Consider the following 13,952-nt stretch of genomic DNA (forward strand, 5'->3'; position numbering starts at 1 on the left):
CCTCCCCAGGAACCGCCCACTGCGCCCCACGGCGGGGAGAGAGGAGGGGAAGGGGTGTGGGGGCCTCCCCCCCCCCCCCCCCCCCGCGCGGCGCTATGCAAATCACACGCAAATCAGCGGGGCGTGGCTGAGGGCGAGCGGCGCGAGGGGAGGGCGGGGCCGTGTTATGCAGATGAAGGGGCGGGGCGGGGCAGCGTTATGTAGATGAGGGGGCGGGGCGGCGCCGGGTGTGTGTCGGTGCCTCCCGCCAGCTGCAGCCCAGAGGTGCCGAGCGCCGCCGAGCCCCGGCCCCAGCTGCGGCGGGCGGGAGCGAGAACCGGGCCGGAGAGAACCGGAGCGAACCGAACCGGAGCGGAGCGGGCCGGCCGGCAGCCCGCGCAGAGCATGGCCGAGCCGCCCGCGGCGGCGCCGGGCCCCGAGGGTGAGGAGGGCCCGGTGCGCTTCGCCCGCAAAGGCGCCCTGCGGCAGAAGAACGTGCACGAAGTGAAGAACCACAAGTTCACGGCGCGGTTCTTCAAGCAGCCCACCTTCTGCAGCCACTGCACCGACTTCATCTGGTGAGGCACCCCCGGCACCCCCGGACCGCACCGCAACCGGCTCCGGGACGCTCAGCCCGGCCCGGCCCGGCCCCCCCCTCACCGGCTCCGGGACGCTCAGCCCGGCCCGGCCCGGCCCCCCCCTCACCGGCTCCGGGACGCTCAGCCCGGCCCGGCCCCCCTCTCACCCGGTCCGGAGTCCCGGCCCGGCCTGAACCCCCCCTCACCGGTTCCGGGACCCCTAACTCGGCCCGGGTCCCCCGGCCCGGCTCGGCGGGAACCCCCCCCCTCACCCGCTCCGGGTCCCGCCTAACCCGGCGCGGCGCCTCCTCACCCGCTCCGGGACCCCCAGCCCAGCCCGCCGGACCCCCTCAGCCCTCAGGGACCCCCCCTCACTCTCTCCGGGCCCGGCTGCTCCCCCCCCGCCCTCATCCGCGGGCCCCCGCCGGGCAGGGTCGGTGCGGGCCGGGCCCTCACGCCGCCTCTCTCTCCGCAGGGGCTTCGGCAAACAGGGCTTCCAGTGTCAAGGTCAGTTCCGCGCTGCCGGGGGGGCTCGGGGCACCGGGGTTGGGGGGGGGGGGGGGGGGCAGGCACCGTGTGTGTCCCCCCCAAACCGGGGGACCGCCCGCGGAGCAGCGCGGCCGGGGCTGGCGGGCAGCGGCCCCTCGGGAACCGCCGTGCCCAGGCCGGGGGAAGCAGCTTAGTCATTTTTTTAAAATATTTTTTTTAATCAACCGAGCAACTGGTCGGTGCTTTTAAGCCAGTTGGGTTTCGGTACTGGAGATGAGCGCCCAAGCCTTCTGATATATCCCCCCGAAAAAGGCAGAGGGAAGTTTATTGTTTTTAACGTACTTCCTAGGAAAAGGCGTCTGTTGGCAGCCGAGGGGCTGCCGGCGCGGTGGCAGCCCGGTGCTGTCACCCTGCAGCCTGGCAGAACTTGGAGGGCTTAGTTGTGTTGCTGGGGAAAAACGAGGCTTTATAACAAAATATGTTGCAGTAGCTTCTGGGTTACTACAGCCAGAATTATTTGTGCTGATAAGGCTGGGATTCTGCAGGGGCTCTTCGGGGATTTCTCGCGTCCCTCAGGACATTGGGATGAATTAACTGGGCTTTCTCTGGAGCCCCCGTAGCCTGGCTGCAGGCTGCCCATGCTCGCACGCACCCGAGCGGATCCCGGCCGCCGCGCTGCAGGTCGCACCTGCGGGAGGGAACGGGCTGGGCTTGGGCTCCAAACCCGGCTGGTGCTGCAGTTGCTGGCAGGGAAATTCTGCTCTTATGAATATTTGGGGCAGAGTTTTATTTTGGCGGGTGGCTGAATCCCAAGTTGAGGTATTTTGCATGAAAATGAAGCAGCTGTACAGCTCTAATCTCAAGAACAGCTTATTTTGGCAGCCTCCGTTTGTATCAGGAGCAGAAAGCAGACCCCCCCTCCCCTGGGTTACGGTGTGGCACACAGTCAAAACTCGGGGTGCTGCGGGGGGTCGGAGTCTCGGACGGCAGCTCTGCCTGCGCTGCGGCTGCGGGCAGGAGGGCTTTGTCTTGGGTGCTCTCAGGAGCATCTCTGCAGGCGCTCCTACAAGCAGCCTAAGTCTAGCCCAGTCTAAATGGTGCTGCTGCTCGTCCTTAGCACTTGCCTTAGGAGTAAAACCTTTAAAATACCAAAAGCATCTCCCCGCCGCCTCCCCCCAAGCCCCCACCTAAGGGCCTGGGCTGGCACTGGCAAGCGGAGGAAAGCAGATGTGGAGACTAAAACGTGTCCTAGTGGTGTTACTCAAGGTCACAGCTTGCCCTGGCACCTGAGGTTTCATACACGGGCGGAGAAGTCGTGTTGCTCGGAGGAGTTTTGTGCAGCTTGTATTTCTTACTGTGGGTCTTCCCAGGTTTACCCAGCTGTTAATTCTCTGGCTTTCCTTGCGGTGCAGGCAACGTCGTGCCAGGCGTATTTGTGCAAACACAACGCCCCTGAGATTTGAAGTGTGCTAGAAAAGCTGGTGGGGATCATGTGCTGGTGGGGCAGGGCTTTTCCTGTATCGTTTCTAGTGCTTTGCTTGGTTCTACCATAGCATTCCGTATCAGATAATTGGAGCCTTTTCAAGTCTCTCTTGCAGCCGTTAGGAACTATTGTCCAAACCTGTAATTGTGCGCTTGTTTCAAGCTTTATCCTTTAAATGTTTTTAACCAGTGTTAAATCAGTCTTCGGGGCGAGGTCGGTTCAATGGGACCCATGGAGGTGGTCTCAGACTTAAGGCACAGCAACTGCCCTCCAAATGAGGAGACCCTCCACCAGTAGATGTTAAACAGCGCAGTCCTGTCCTGTGGTTCTCGGAGCAGGAGCCCTTCTCAGCTGCCGGTAGGACTCTGTGCTCAGTGATGTCTCCAGAGGTGCGGGACTGGTCTATAAGATACCTTTCTGCCTTAAGAAACCACTTTCCAGGTTATTCTGGTATTACAGGCATGAAAACCGCGTTACTGCATTGCAATAGGAAACGTTGCAGACTGCGGTAACGTGGAACAGACCATCTTTACCCCAAATACCTTCCTAAAATCAGCGATCTGTGGATTTTCACATACGTCCCCTGCTGCGAGGTGCCGAGGTCCCTGGGTGAAGGCGCTCCCATTAGTGAGGTAGAGTGTGGGTGTGATCCTCCCTGCCACGAAAGCATCGTGCCGTCGGTGCCCCACGGCGGAAGGCACGCCGTGTCAGCGTGAGGAACGCTTCCAGGTTGGGAAGTCAAGCACGAGCTAGAAGTCTCTCCTGCCTGCCATCTGCTTGGAAATCACAGCTACCCCGGGGGGCTGCGGGAGGGCGAGCGGCTCTGCTGCGGTGGGAGGAAGAGCTCGGAGTGCCAGGGCTGGCACCGCTCCTGCCCCCGGAACGGGTCGAGCTCTTGCGCGGGAGCCGTCGTAGCGCTGGGTACCGCTCCCCATCGGCGGGGAGCACGAGGCTGCAGGCTCATGCCCCACACGTTGTGCTGCAGCTGCTGTTGAACTGGGTAAATAAGTCGTATTTACATGGAAGAAAAAAAAAACTCAAAACAACCACCACCTCGGGGCTAGCTTTTGTTCAGGGGTTCTCTTTCTTCAGCTCTACAGGGCTTGCAGTAAGCTTTGATTGCGGTCTGTAGCTCTCCCTTTACTGAAGCAGCTTTAATTCAACTTTAACAGCTTCCCCAACTATTTTATCCTGTTCAGCGGGGAGGGCTGGAGATGAAGCTAAGGCACATGCCTGTCTTGTTTCTGAGCTGGTTCCTACTGCCATGCTTGCTTTAAGTAGGTTTTCACCTGTGCCCTGATTTCTTTCTAGGGCATTTGCAATAATTAGATTGTTAATTAGCTCATTACTTGTGACTTTTGGCAGGAAGTTAGCAGAAACTGACTCTTTGTAGCTTGAAATACTAATGGATACCACAAATGCCACTTAATTGCTTGCTAATCTGCTTCTTATCCTTGTATACAATCTCCTTCTTATCCTTGTATGCATCTGAAGACTTCCTGGGGTAGTGTCTTTCTTCAGAGCCAGAAAGCATTTCTGTGCCTGGGCAGCAGGAGGTCTGTGCGCAGGCGGCCCTGAGGAGCAGGGCTGGTTCTTGCAGGTTAAAGAAAAATATCATTATTGGAGGGGTTGGGTAGGAAGAATGAAGTGCTGTGGATGTGCCTGGAGCTGCCAGAAAGATGAAGTCTTCCTGGGGGAAGCTCGACGTATACTGGCTGCGTGTCAGCCCGGTACAGAGGGGGCTTTCTGACTCTGTTGCAGCTGGAAGGTACGCGAGCTCTCACGTGAACTCATAAGTAACAAAGAGAAAGGGGTGAACGTGTTCTGCCCCGCCCGAGTTTTGAGATCCATCTGTCTGACACCAGTACCAGGGATCACGGGAGGAGGGAGGGAACGGCACCGCGTTATCTGCAGGCTCTCTTGGTGAAGGAACGACGTGTGGCTAAGTTGCAGCTGATGGCTTTGCTGTCTTGGTTCTCCTCTCAGTGCTTTGAGGATGGTAAAAGAAAGGGAACTGGTTTCAAAGCTGTTGAGAGTGAAATTCTTGGTCTCGTCCTCAAAATGTGCCGCTTCTGGGAACTGCTAGCTTTCTCTTTGTCTTTTCTGCTCTTGTTCCCTCCTTGTCATCCTTGACGTATCTTTCTCCTGTTGTCCAAGCTGCTCTCGGTCCCTCTGTGGATCAGAGTACTGGCTGCACTGGAGGTTTTGTGAGGGGGCACCTCACCGAGAGCCGGGTTTATTAAACCTGGAGTTGCCATTGCAGTGGCTGGGCTTGCCTTCCACCTTGGGAACCTGGGAAGAGCAGGGGAAGAGGTGCTCACATAGAGGTGAAGAGCCATGTAACGTGATTCTCACTTAGGAGCAAAAAATAACCTGCATCTGTTACTGCTTTCACGTGTACAGAGTAAGTAGAAAAGATCTTGGAAAGAAGAATCTTGATTCCTTAAGAGGAGAAGGGGAAAAAAACAAAGCATTGTTCAGTAATGGATGCTTAGATCTCGTGCAGTAACTTTTCTGGAGAAAATGTTTACTTCTTATCCCTGGTTATGACTCAGTAAGCAAAGATACTCTTCAGATTTAATCTCTTTCTAAACTTCATACCAAATATAATTCCTAATTCCAGGTTTTCTTCTCCCTGTCCTCCAAATCCAGTGCTCTTGTTTTTTGTGTTTTTGCAATTCAACGTTTGATACCAAAACTAAGCAGCTGGGAAATGGCAGACGGGCCTTACCTTTCAAACAAGTATTTCTCTCTTGCTATCTGCCTTCAAAACCCACCCTTCCTTCCCCCACCTCGTCACTGCCCTCCAGACGGAAGCGAAACCCATAACAGCTCTGGTCTTAACTGCAGCTCGTGCTGCTGCTACGCGTTCTGGTTTGTCGCCATTAACTTCGCGCAGGCATTCAGTGTGTGCTTTTATTGACTGTATTGAGCAAGTGAGAAACAAAAGCAAAACAAACTCCAATCATTCAGAGTTGCCTCAAACCCCGTAATTTCGTGTCAACATATTATGCACACTGGAGAAATGTTAGTGTTCAAATAGACTAATTAAAAATGTTACTGCAATTACTTTTGCAACACAAATGATGCTAATTATATAATGCTGCAGAAATTGGAAACATAATTTTGGAGGGTTTTTTGTGTGCCTTGCAGTGGTAATACAATTCTCGATACGGTGGCCACAGGAGCCCCGTGCTGCGGCCGCTGGGGCAGCGCCTTGGAGCAGGTAGAAGTAGAAAGGGGAAGTCGGTCCGGTCCCCCGCTGCACCAGATGGTCTGTGGTTCTGCAGAACTGTGAGTACAGACAGAGCCGACAGGGAAAGTGGGAAGAGGTGCCCCTTCACACTATGGTCGAAGGACCAAGTCGCCTTCAAAGACTCAGTTTTAAAGCCTGTAGCCTGAGCTAGTCTCCCTAATCCTGCTCCTTCCTGAGCTAGATATCTGCAGCTCGGAATTGCCGCTGGGGAAGCAGATCTGTTTTGGAAGGAAATCTGGGCTTGCAGGAGCCTCTTGCAGCGTGGGGTCTGTGGCTATCGGGTTCAGCAGGGATCACTCGATATGTTCAGCCCCGTTAAGTGTCTCCTTACAGTGCAGAAGGGTTCATTCGAGTTTCTCAGTGGAAGTGGTTTCTCTTTTCCCTCCCCCTTCACAGTTAGCATGGTAGATTTTTCTTTCTTACCTCCCGAGATAGCTGTCATCCTAAAAGGATCTTGTCCTTTGATAATGAGGTGCTCTGTGCCCTTCCCGGGCTGTCTGTCACTGACCAGTGTCAGCAACAGGGAGCTGGGCAGAGGGGCTCAGAGTTGGCCCCAGAAGGTGTTTGGGGGCCTTGGGGGTGGCAGGAGGGTTTGCATCATGTCTAGCTGGTGTCTGTCAGCTGTGACTCCACTGCAAGAGTTTAAACCACCCCGGTATACGAGCCTCTGCCATGATTATTCTCTGGGTATTGAGTCTTTCAGGGGAATTCAATGCTTGGGCTGTCTCTAAGGAGACTTCTCAGCAAACAGTACAGGCATTTCTGTACATCTGCTAGCTCACCTGCTCGTGATCCTACAAATTCGTATGGCACACGGGCTCCTGGAAGGGTGTGTAGGGCACCCTTGCACTGGCAGTAAGTTGTGGGCGGACACTCACCTGTTTTGGTGCCAGCAGAAGATGCCGGGGCTGTGAAACAGAGCAAGATCTTGAGGGTTTGATATCTGGTGTAGAACAGGAGGTGGGGTTGAATCCTCTCTCAAAACTTGTTCTGAATTCTGTTAACTGATGAGGTTTTATCTAGAAACTCAAGCTCGAGGAGTTGCACAAGCCCTTCTGCGGGGCTGCTGCCCTCCCAGGCAGCGAGCACGGCTCCTCGTTCTTCTGACTGCACTTGAAAAGGCAGAAATCTAAAAATGCTTGAGGGGCTTGTCAGTGCCATCCAGTCCCCCTTCAGATTTATCAGCAAATACGTTGCATGATCCAGTGACTAAGAAATTAAGTTCTAGCTGTGCCCATAATTTAGTTCAGGGCAGAGCTGCTTGGAGCACGTCATTATAAAGTGTAAGTCAGAAGGGGAAGGTTAAGTGCTCTCCCCTGCTCTGAATCGAACGTGTAGAGTAAGGAGAAGGGATTCTTATAATGGTGGGTGGGATGGGATTTTGCCCAAGAGAAATGCTTGGGTGGATTTTTCCTGCAGAAGCCAGCTGTGCAGAGGATTAGCGCTGTACGTTAACAGAAACAGAGCTCTGGACCTGCCAGAGTCTGACCGTGGGCTGGTCGCTGTTTTCTGCCTGTGGTAAGGCTCCAGTGTGAAGGACACGGAGCAGTGGTGGAGGGCGCTTGCAGTGCTCTGCGATTAATTCCTCTAGCATGGCTTCATGAATCATTATTCTGAAAGTCCACAAATTAGAGCCATTTAGCAAAGGTGAGTAACAAGGTCCCTGTAGGAGGGGGTAACTGCAGGTCTTTTGGGCAGCGTGATCCTCGTGTTCTTCAAGGGCTGTAACCCAAGAAAAGGGCAATAGAAGCAAAATCAGAAAAGCAGGAGTCCTTGTGCAGTGATCCTGGATGCAGCCTTGGGTTTCCATCGCTGTGTTGTGGTGTCGCCTTGCGTGTTGCCGGCACAAATACCCTTCGCTCTGCTGATGCGCACTCTGTCCCTGATAGCTGGGCAAGGGGAAGAGGGAGGAGGGAGCTCGGGGTGCTCCAGAGACCCTCTGGGCTTTTCAAACGGCTCTGTAGGAAACAAAGCGCCGCCAAGGACTGGTTCAGTCCCTGGGTTGGTGTTGTCCTGTGCCTCGAGTTTTAGCAGGAACTCTGCCTGGAGCCAGAGCCACTGCGCTCCCTGGAGCGGGACCCCTGCAAGGACTCCCCGGAGGGAGGCGTTGCGCTCAAATCTTGTACCTAAAGAGAGATGTGGGGCTGGGGTGTCTGGACCCGAGTGCGGTAGGAAATGAGGGCTGTCCATTGGGTTTCACATTTCCCTGGGAAAGGACAGCTGTGGGTGCTGCCTCCCTGCTCTGAGCCAGCCCCACCAGCTCCAGCTCGCCAGCCAGGGCTGGGCTGGTGTCGGTGACCACTGTGCCTGGGCCAGGAGTCCTGTGAGGCAGAGGTGATGGGACTGGCAGAGCTGTAAAATGGGCGCAGTAACGCTGTAGTCCTCCAGACAGTGACCCCGTGGATGAAGGTGAGAATCTCTCTGGAGCTTTTCAGCCCATCAGGGCTAGTGTTAGGGGGTGCTTCCCGAGCACAGGGGCTATTGCCCCAACAGAGAAGGGACTGTCACTGGGAGAGACTTTGACCCTGGCTGGCCCTGACCTGCCAGCCTGGAGCAGCCGTCACTGAGAAGTCAGTTTTTCCACCAAAGCCACAGGAGGGGTGGGGGAGACGAGAAGAAAGCTCCAGTTGTGCGGTGCTCAGTAGCAGCCAAATCCTTCATATTAAGCAGAAGCAATTCCCAGAAGTAGCTGTGCTGGCTGTAACTCTTCCCGGGAAGGCAGCGTTCCCAGCCACGAGCTGCTGCTGGTGAGAATTGCACCTGATGCTGCACGGGCGCAGAAGTGGCCGAGCGCTTGCTCGCTTTACCCAGGGGGGATGAGGAGTCCTGCGGGCACCACACAGAGCAGCAGCCGTGGGGGTCTCTCCCAGGGGATTGCTCGGCCCCCTCGGTGGGTCTCATCCCAAGGAGCTGTGGGCTGTGAGGCAGCAAACGGCTTTGACTGCGGTGAGCTCTTGCCGCAGCGTCCAGGGGCGGCTGCTGAGCTAAACGCCTGCGCTGTGGACCCTGGGCGCTTGCTCCCCTGCACGTCCTCCTGTTGCACGTGGCCGAGGCTCCACCAAAGCACCCATGGGATGCTCCAGCCAAGCAGCTATCTCCTCTTTGGAGGTCGTTTGGCTCTTCTGTGTTCAGTCCTGGCTGGCCCCAGCGCCATGCACAGAGAGGTGGTTGGCAGCCGTTGCCTCCTGTAACAGCTCTGCGGTTTGTAGTTGGTAAGAAGAAGGGGGGTGAGCAAAAACCTTCCTCTCCTCAGGGAGCAGCAGGAATTGGGGGTGCCTGGTGCAGTGCTGGGGTGGGTGTGTGGCCTGGGTGTGCTCCTGGTGGGGGCTGTACCTCGAGGAGAGGGGAATCTCCACGCTTCTCAGCTGTTTTGTGCTAGCACTGCCGTGCTCTCTGTTCTGATTATCTTAATATAGGCTGCGAGTGATTTATTAGTCCTGTTCTTAGACCAGCCTCCAGTGGAAAAATAAATTAAAATGTTCTCCTTATGAGTAGGCCACCTGAATTCTGTATAATTAAAACAATAGCTTGCAAGAGGCAGTCCTTTTTTTTCCCCATTCAGAATTACTTAACTGTTCGTTGACACAGGAGGAAGCACGACAAGTCCTTACAGGGTCCCACTTCATGCAGTAAGTCAGCCCTCACCATCGCTTCCGACAGCTGATCCTGGTTCCCTGTGAAAGGAAATGCATTTCATGAAACCTGACAGCTCTGCTCGGGCAGCATCACGGTGCCGCTGAAGCTGCGTGCTGGCGCTGGCGTTCAGCTCAGTGTCGGCTGGCCGTGATGGGCATTGTCTGCTGGCCGCATGTTGCTCTGCAGCCTGTAAATCCCTTCAGGATGGTTCCCCTGCAGCTGTGTCCTCTGCACTCTGCTGCAGACTGGGATAGGACTTGTTATCATCTTCCTGCTCAGAGGTTACTGGAAGCCAGCTACTTTCTCTTCTTGTTTACGAAGTGCCTCTTTCTGGAAGCTGGCCAAGGCCGGGCAGACCTGGGCTGGGGCAGCGGTTGCTCTGCTGTTAGGTGCTGATAAATGCTGTTTAGATGAAGATGTGATTCCTTCCCTTGCTGCTGCTCCGGCACGCCTGAGTTGCCTGCACAGTGTATCCGCTGGCGTGTGTCAGCGGAGAGGGGGCCGCTCGCAGGCGGGTGGGGATGGCGTGCGCAGGCCAGGACCAGGCGTGTTGGCTGGCCAGCTCTTTGTGCCTCATAGTTGACCCGAGGCATAATTGTGGCTCTGCTCAAGCTGTTTGCTTTTGAGGGATTTGGGCTGACTTCCTCAGCTGTTTGTAGCTGTCGTGCTCTTCCCATGATGTGAATAAAAAAAACCCCAAACAAATAAACCCACAACCCAGTTCTAGCATCATACTTGAATCAGCAAGTGTTTGGGGTGAACACCTGTATCCTCGTTAGCCTCTTGCTTTCAGAATTTAACTTCTGTAGCCCGGGAGCACAAGTCCTCCTGCCCCAGCTGAAGTGCATTGATTGCTGAACGTCTAACACATTTGAGTTACATCTTGTCGGTTTAAATAATTTGCTTTCATCTTCCATATTTGGTCTCGCTTTTGTGCCAGATTTATAAGTCTTGTCTAAATATGACAGGCAGAATATACTGACTGCTAATCCTAGCTGGACAGGCAAGGCCTGCCAAAAGACCCAATATTAATAAGCTCCAGCACAGGCAAGTTACTGGGCTTGCTAACCTGAGACTCGTTACAGTACAACTCCCCTTAAACTGGCTGTTTTGCATCCAGTTAAATCTGTGTTTTTCCAGAGAGTTGGTCTGCTGTGAGTGTTCCTCTGGGGGGTGGGAGTGCTCACTCCCCAGAGCACTCTTCTGAGCGAGAAAATACTTCTGGGTCCAAGTGGGAGAAAACCCAGGTGAATGTTTTTTTGGGGTGGTTGGGGAAATGGAGGGACAATTAGTGGCTCTGCAGGGGGGTCTTGGGAGCAGTGGGGCTTGAGCTGGGTGCGCAGTTGGCGTCAGGCAGCTTGAGCGGGGCTGTGTCCATGGGGCAGGGGGAGGTAGGTGAGCACGGGGGCTCTCGGGGGCGGTGGCGATCGCTGGCTGCTCGGGGAGGCTCTGCCTCTGCTCTTGGTTGGGGGTCGTGTTTAAAAACTTCGGTCTCCTGTAGTTCTAGTCTTCCTACATTTGGTATTGAGTCAGCAGCAGGGAAGCTAAAAAAGATTCTGATGCCTAAATCTCAGCCTTCAGCCACTCCTCTTCCTCATGCTGTGACGCTGGTGCGGTTGAGCGGATCATGCTGGTCGATTCCTCCCCGTCTTCTGTTGCCATGTGAAATGATGCAACAGTAATAGCTTCACCTTTGGAGGGAACAGTTGAATACCTTTATTCTGACGGTCTGAACAGCGAGCACATTTAATAGTTGACACTCTTAGCACATGAACAAATGCATTTTCATGATTTCCAATTATAGCAGAAGAATGAGAAAGTGAGGTTGTGAAGAGGAGTGAACGCCGTCGTGGTTCTCCTGAATGGCTTCATGAAACTTTGCTCAGTGACATAGCTATGAAGTCAGGAGTCAGGACGAAGATTGTTTTATAATATCAGTAAGAAGCTGAAGTGAGGGGGAAGTGGCCCACGAATTTAATTTGCATCACTGAGTGGATTAGCTCCTGACGCAGTGCAAAGTCATTATTTACCATGTCTCCAGATCTGTTGCCTTTATCAGTGCAACCGTTCGGAGAGAGGCTGATTCAGAGATCATTACATCTCGGTGTTTTACTTGGCGGGGACTGTTAACACTTGCCTTGTAAGCAAAATGATGGTGCTTGTCAAGATTGTTAATATTGTGCCTACCCCAAGAGGCTGAGTAATTTGTTTTTAGGGTTTTTTTTTGTTCTTTGCATTCATTACACTAAATACTTCTGCTTTAGCTTGGCTTAGGAAAAATATTTGGAAATACTCCATGACTTGCCATTAACCTCGAGTAGCCAAGAGGAGAAGGATTGCCTAAGCAATAAAAATGGTGCAAGCTGTGTCCCCGGTCTCTGGGATGGATGGATCTACCCCCCCCCCCCCCGGCCCCAAGCGGGAGGCGTGGCGGGGTCGTGCAGGGTTGGGGCGCTCGCTGCTCTCGGCCTCGCTCGCGGTGCTGCAGCCCCTCGGTCCCCAGCAGTCGCTATCGCTCAGGAGAAGTCGGTGCGTTGACACCTTTCCCGCGCTGATGGAAGATTTATGCACAGCTTGAAATAATCCCCCAAACGGTTATTTATAGGCTCTCCAGAGCTTGGCACAGTCTTTGCTGTGGAGCAACCTTTGCCATGTCGTCATGGTGGAGATTAGCTTTGTCACAGGTTTCGGTTTTCGTTGCCTCGTGGGCTGCTTTGGGAAAACAGCCTTTAAGGAAGAGACTAAAATCCTCCATGTTTGCCTGGCTTCTGAAGAGTTTGATGAAAGAACTCGCTTTTGGGGGGGGGGATGGATCAGAGCAAAGTGCCCCCTCATGCAATAGCTGTAACTGCCAGTGGAGAGAGCTTCTGAGGATGGCAGAGTGGGCAAGAGGGGCCATCCTCAGAAGGGGAGGGAAGGGCTGAGCAGGACGCCTCTGTCTGTCTGTCCTGCCCCCCTCCCCAGCCTGGCGTGGGAGATGCTGCTGCTCTCTGCTTGCTGCCCTGGGAACGACTGTAAAACTGAACTAATTCACATTGGTGTGATGATGCGTCTAAGGACCATCTCCAATAGCTCAGTCCATTAACTTCCAAATTTGTCTTATTCATTTCTGTTTGATGGAGAGGTGCCTCAGGGCCAGAGTCTTCTGGAAATGAGGCTTGTAGGTCTGTAACAGCAGTGAGTTATTCTCCTGGGTAAAACAAAGTGACCTTCGTGCCAGCTGAGAAGCTGATCTCAGAGTTTGCTTCTGGGGGTTTTTCCCTGCCTCGGACATCCATATCTACGCACTCGTGGCCTGGCAGCTCGCCCTGCGAGCTGTCCTCTTAGAGGCCGGCAGGTCTCCATCCCAGAAACCTTCTACCATCAGGTCACCTCCTTGATGCCATCCCCTCCCAGTTGAAGGGGGGGAGCCTGCGCCCCATGCCATGGTGGCTGCCTGCTGGAAGAGAACTTGTGCTGAAACAGCAGAGCTCTTGCATCGCCATCGAGTCTCCCAGGGCTGCCACTTCTCCTGCAGGTCTCTCCGGGTGCCATGTGTGGGGTGGGCCCACAGGCCGTGTGGGATTGTGGGCGACTGGAGCTGACTCTTGGACCCGGGATGAGCTGTGCTGGCAGTGAGGTCTGCACCGGCGAGAGGCGTCCGCTCTGCCCGCGGCCTTTACCGGCCTTGTCGGAAAAGCTGCAGGAGGTGGGATGCTGGTTGGAGAGATGTTGTGGGAGCTGTGCTCTTGCAGCATGTGGCTCGGAGCGGTGGGGAGAGGTGCCGGGTGTCAGTCCATGTTACCTCTGCCCCGACACCATCGGTGGGGAGGACATGGCAGATGTACAGCCGCGGCAGCGGTAGGGGCGTAGCTTCTGACCTGGAGTCTCCTAGGGCTTCTGAGGTGGAAAAAGTCTCACTTACTGGGTCATTTAGAGACTGAATCTGGGCTTTTGGCAGGAGGAAAGGCTTTAATTAGCTGCTGCTCAGTAGGGCTGCTATTAGATCTTCAGAGCAAGATGTTGCTGGACTGGAAAAAATGTAACAATAGCTCATTTGCTTAGGAAACCATGATGGTGATTTGCATTTTGGTTGAGTACTAAACCCTTTTAGAGAATTTTTCTAAAATAACTTCAGACTATGGTTCGAATTCCTTCCTTCTCTGAAACTATATGAATATCTGTCTTGGTGCCAAACAGTTTGAATTCCTTTGTTTGCTGCTCTCACCCTGCTGTAAGGGAAGCGAATGTCTGTCTGGGTTGTGGACAAGTCCTGTCATCAAATACTGCATGACAAATGGCTTGCTTCTCCCAACCTTGGAGCAGAATTAAATTCTCCCTTATTATATACCTAAAAGGATTTTTTTTTTCCTCTAACAGCAGTCCCTCTATTGACCTGAAAATACTCTGGAGACATGTACTGGGGTAGGAGGCTTTGCAGCATGTATTCTGAATCTCAGCTCTGCTGCTAGTTGAAAATAAGGCACTTTGAAATACATCCTGGAAACTCGTTTCTGCCTGTGTTGGCAGCTTGCACAAGACGATGCTGAGC

At 54.1% G+C, this 13,952-nt stretch overlaps 1 protein-coding gene and 1 long non-coding RNA gene across 10 annotated transcripts in view; one reads left to right on the forward strand and one right to left on the reverse strand.

Annotated features, from left to right (window-relative positions):
- The first annotated feature begins 250 nt into the window (after positions 1-250).
- The window catches only part of PRKCB (protein kinase C beta), a 131,208-nt gene continuing 117,506 nt past the window's right edge, over positions 251-13,952 (forward strand). For 7 of the 9 annotated variants that reach the window (XR_012631134.1, XR_012631133.1, XR_012631135.1 and 4 more), the window contains exons 1-2: positions 251-557; positions 1,033-1,064. Coding sequence is in view for 5 of the 9 variants with exons in the window: in XM_074885907.1 (XP_074742008.1) it covers positions 385-557; positions 1,033-1,064 (205 nt within the window). In the remaining 4 variants the exon portion in view is untranslated. The remainder of the gene's footprint in view (positions 558-1,032; positions 1,065-13,952) is intronic. The other 2 variants (XM_074885906.1, XM_074885911.1) reach the window with 2 other exon arrangements.
- Positions 5,436-10,125, reverse strand: LOC141950711 (uncharacterized). The gene is made up of 2 exons (XR_012631136.1): positions 6,664-10,125; positions 5,436-5,821 (listed from the first exon to the last, which is right to left on the reverse strand). It is a non-coding gene; the product is annotated as an uncharacterized LOC141950711 (long non-coding RNA).

Source organism: Strix uralensis, chromosome 16 (genome assembly GCF_047716275.1).
Source record: "Strix uralensis isolate ZFMK-TIS-50842 chromosome 16, bStrUra1, whole genome shotgun sequence".
Classification (NCBI taxonomy): Eukaryota; Metazoa; Chordata; class Aves; order Strigiformes; family Strigidae; genus Strix; species Strix uralensis.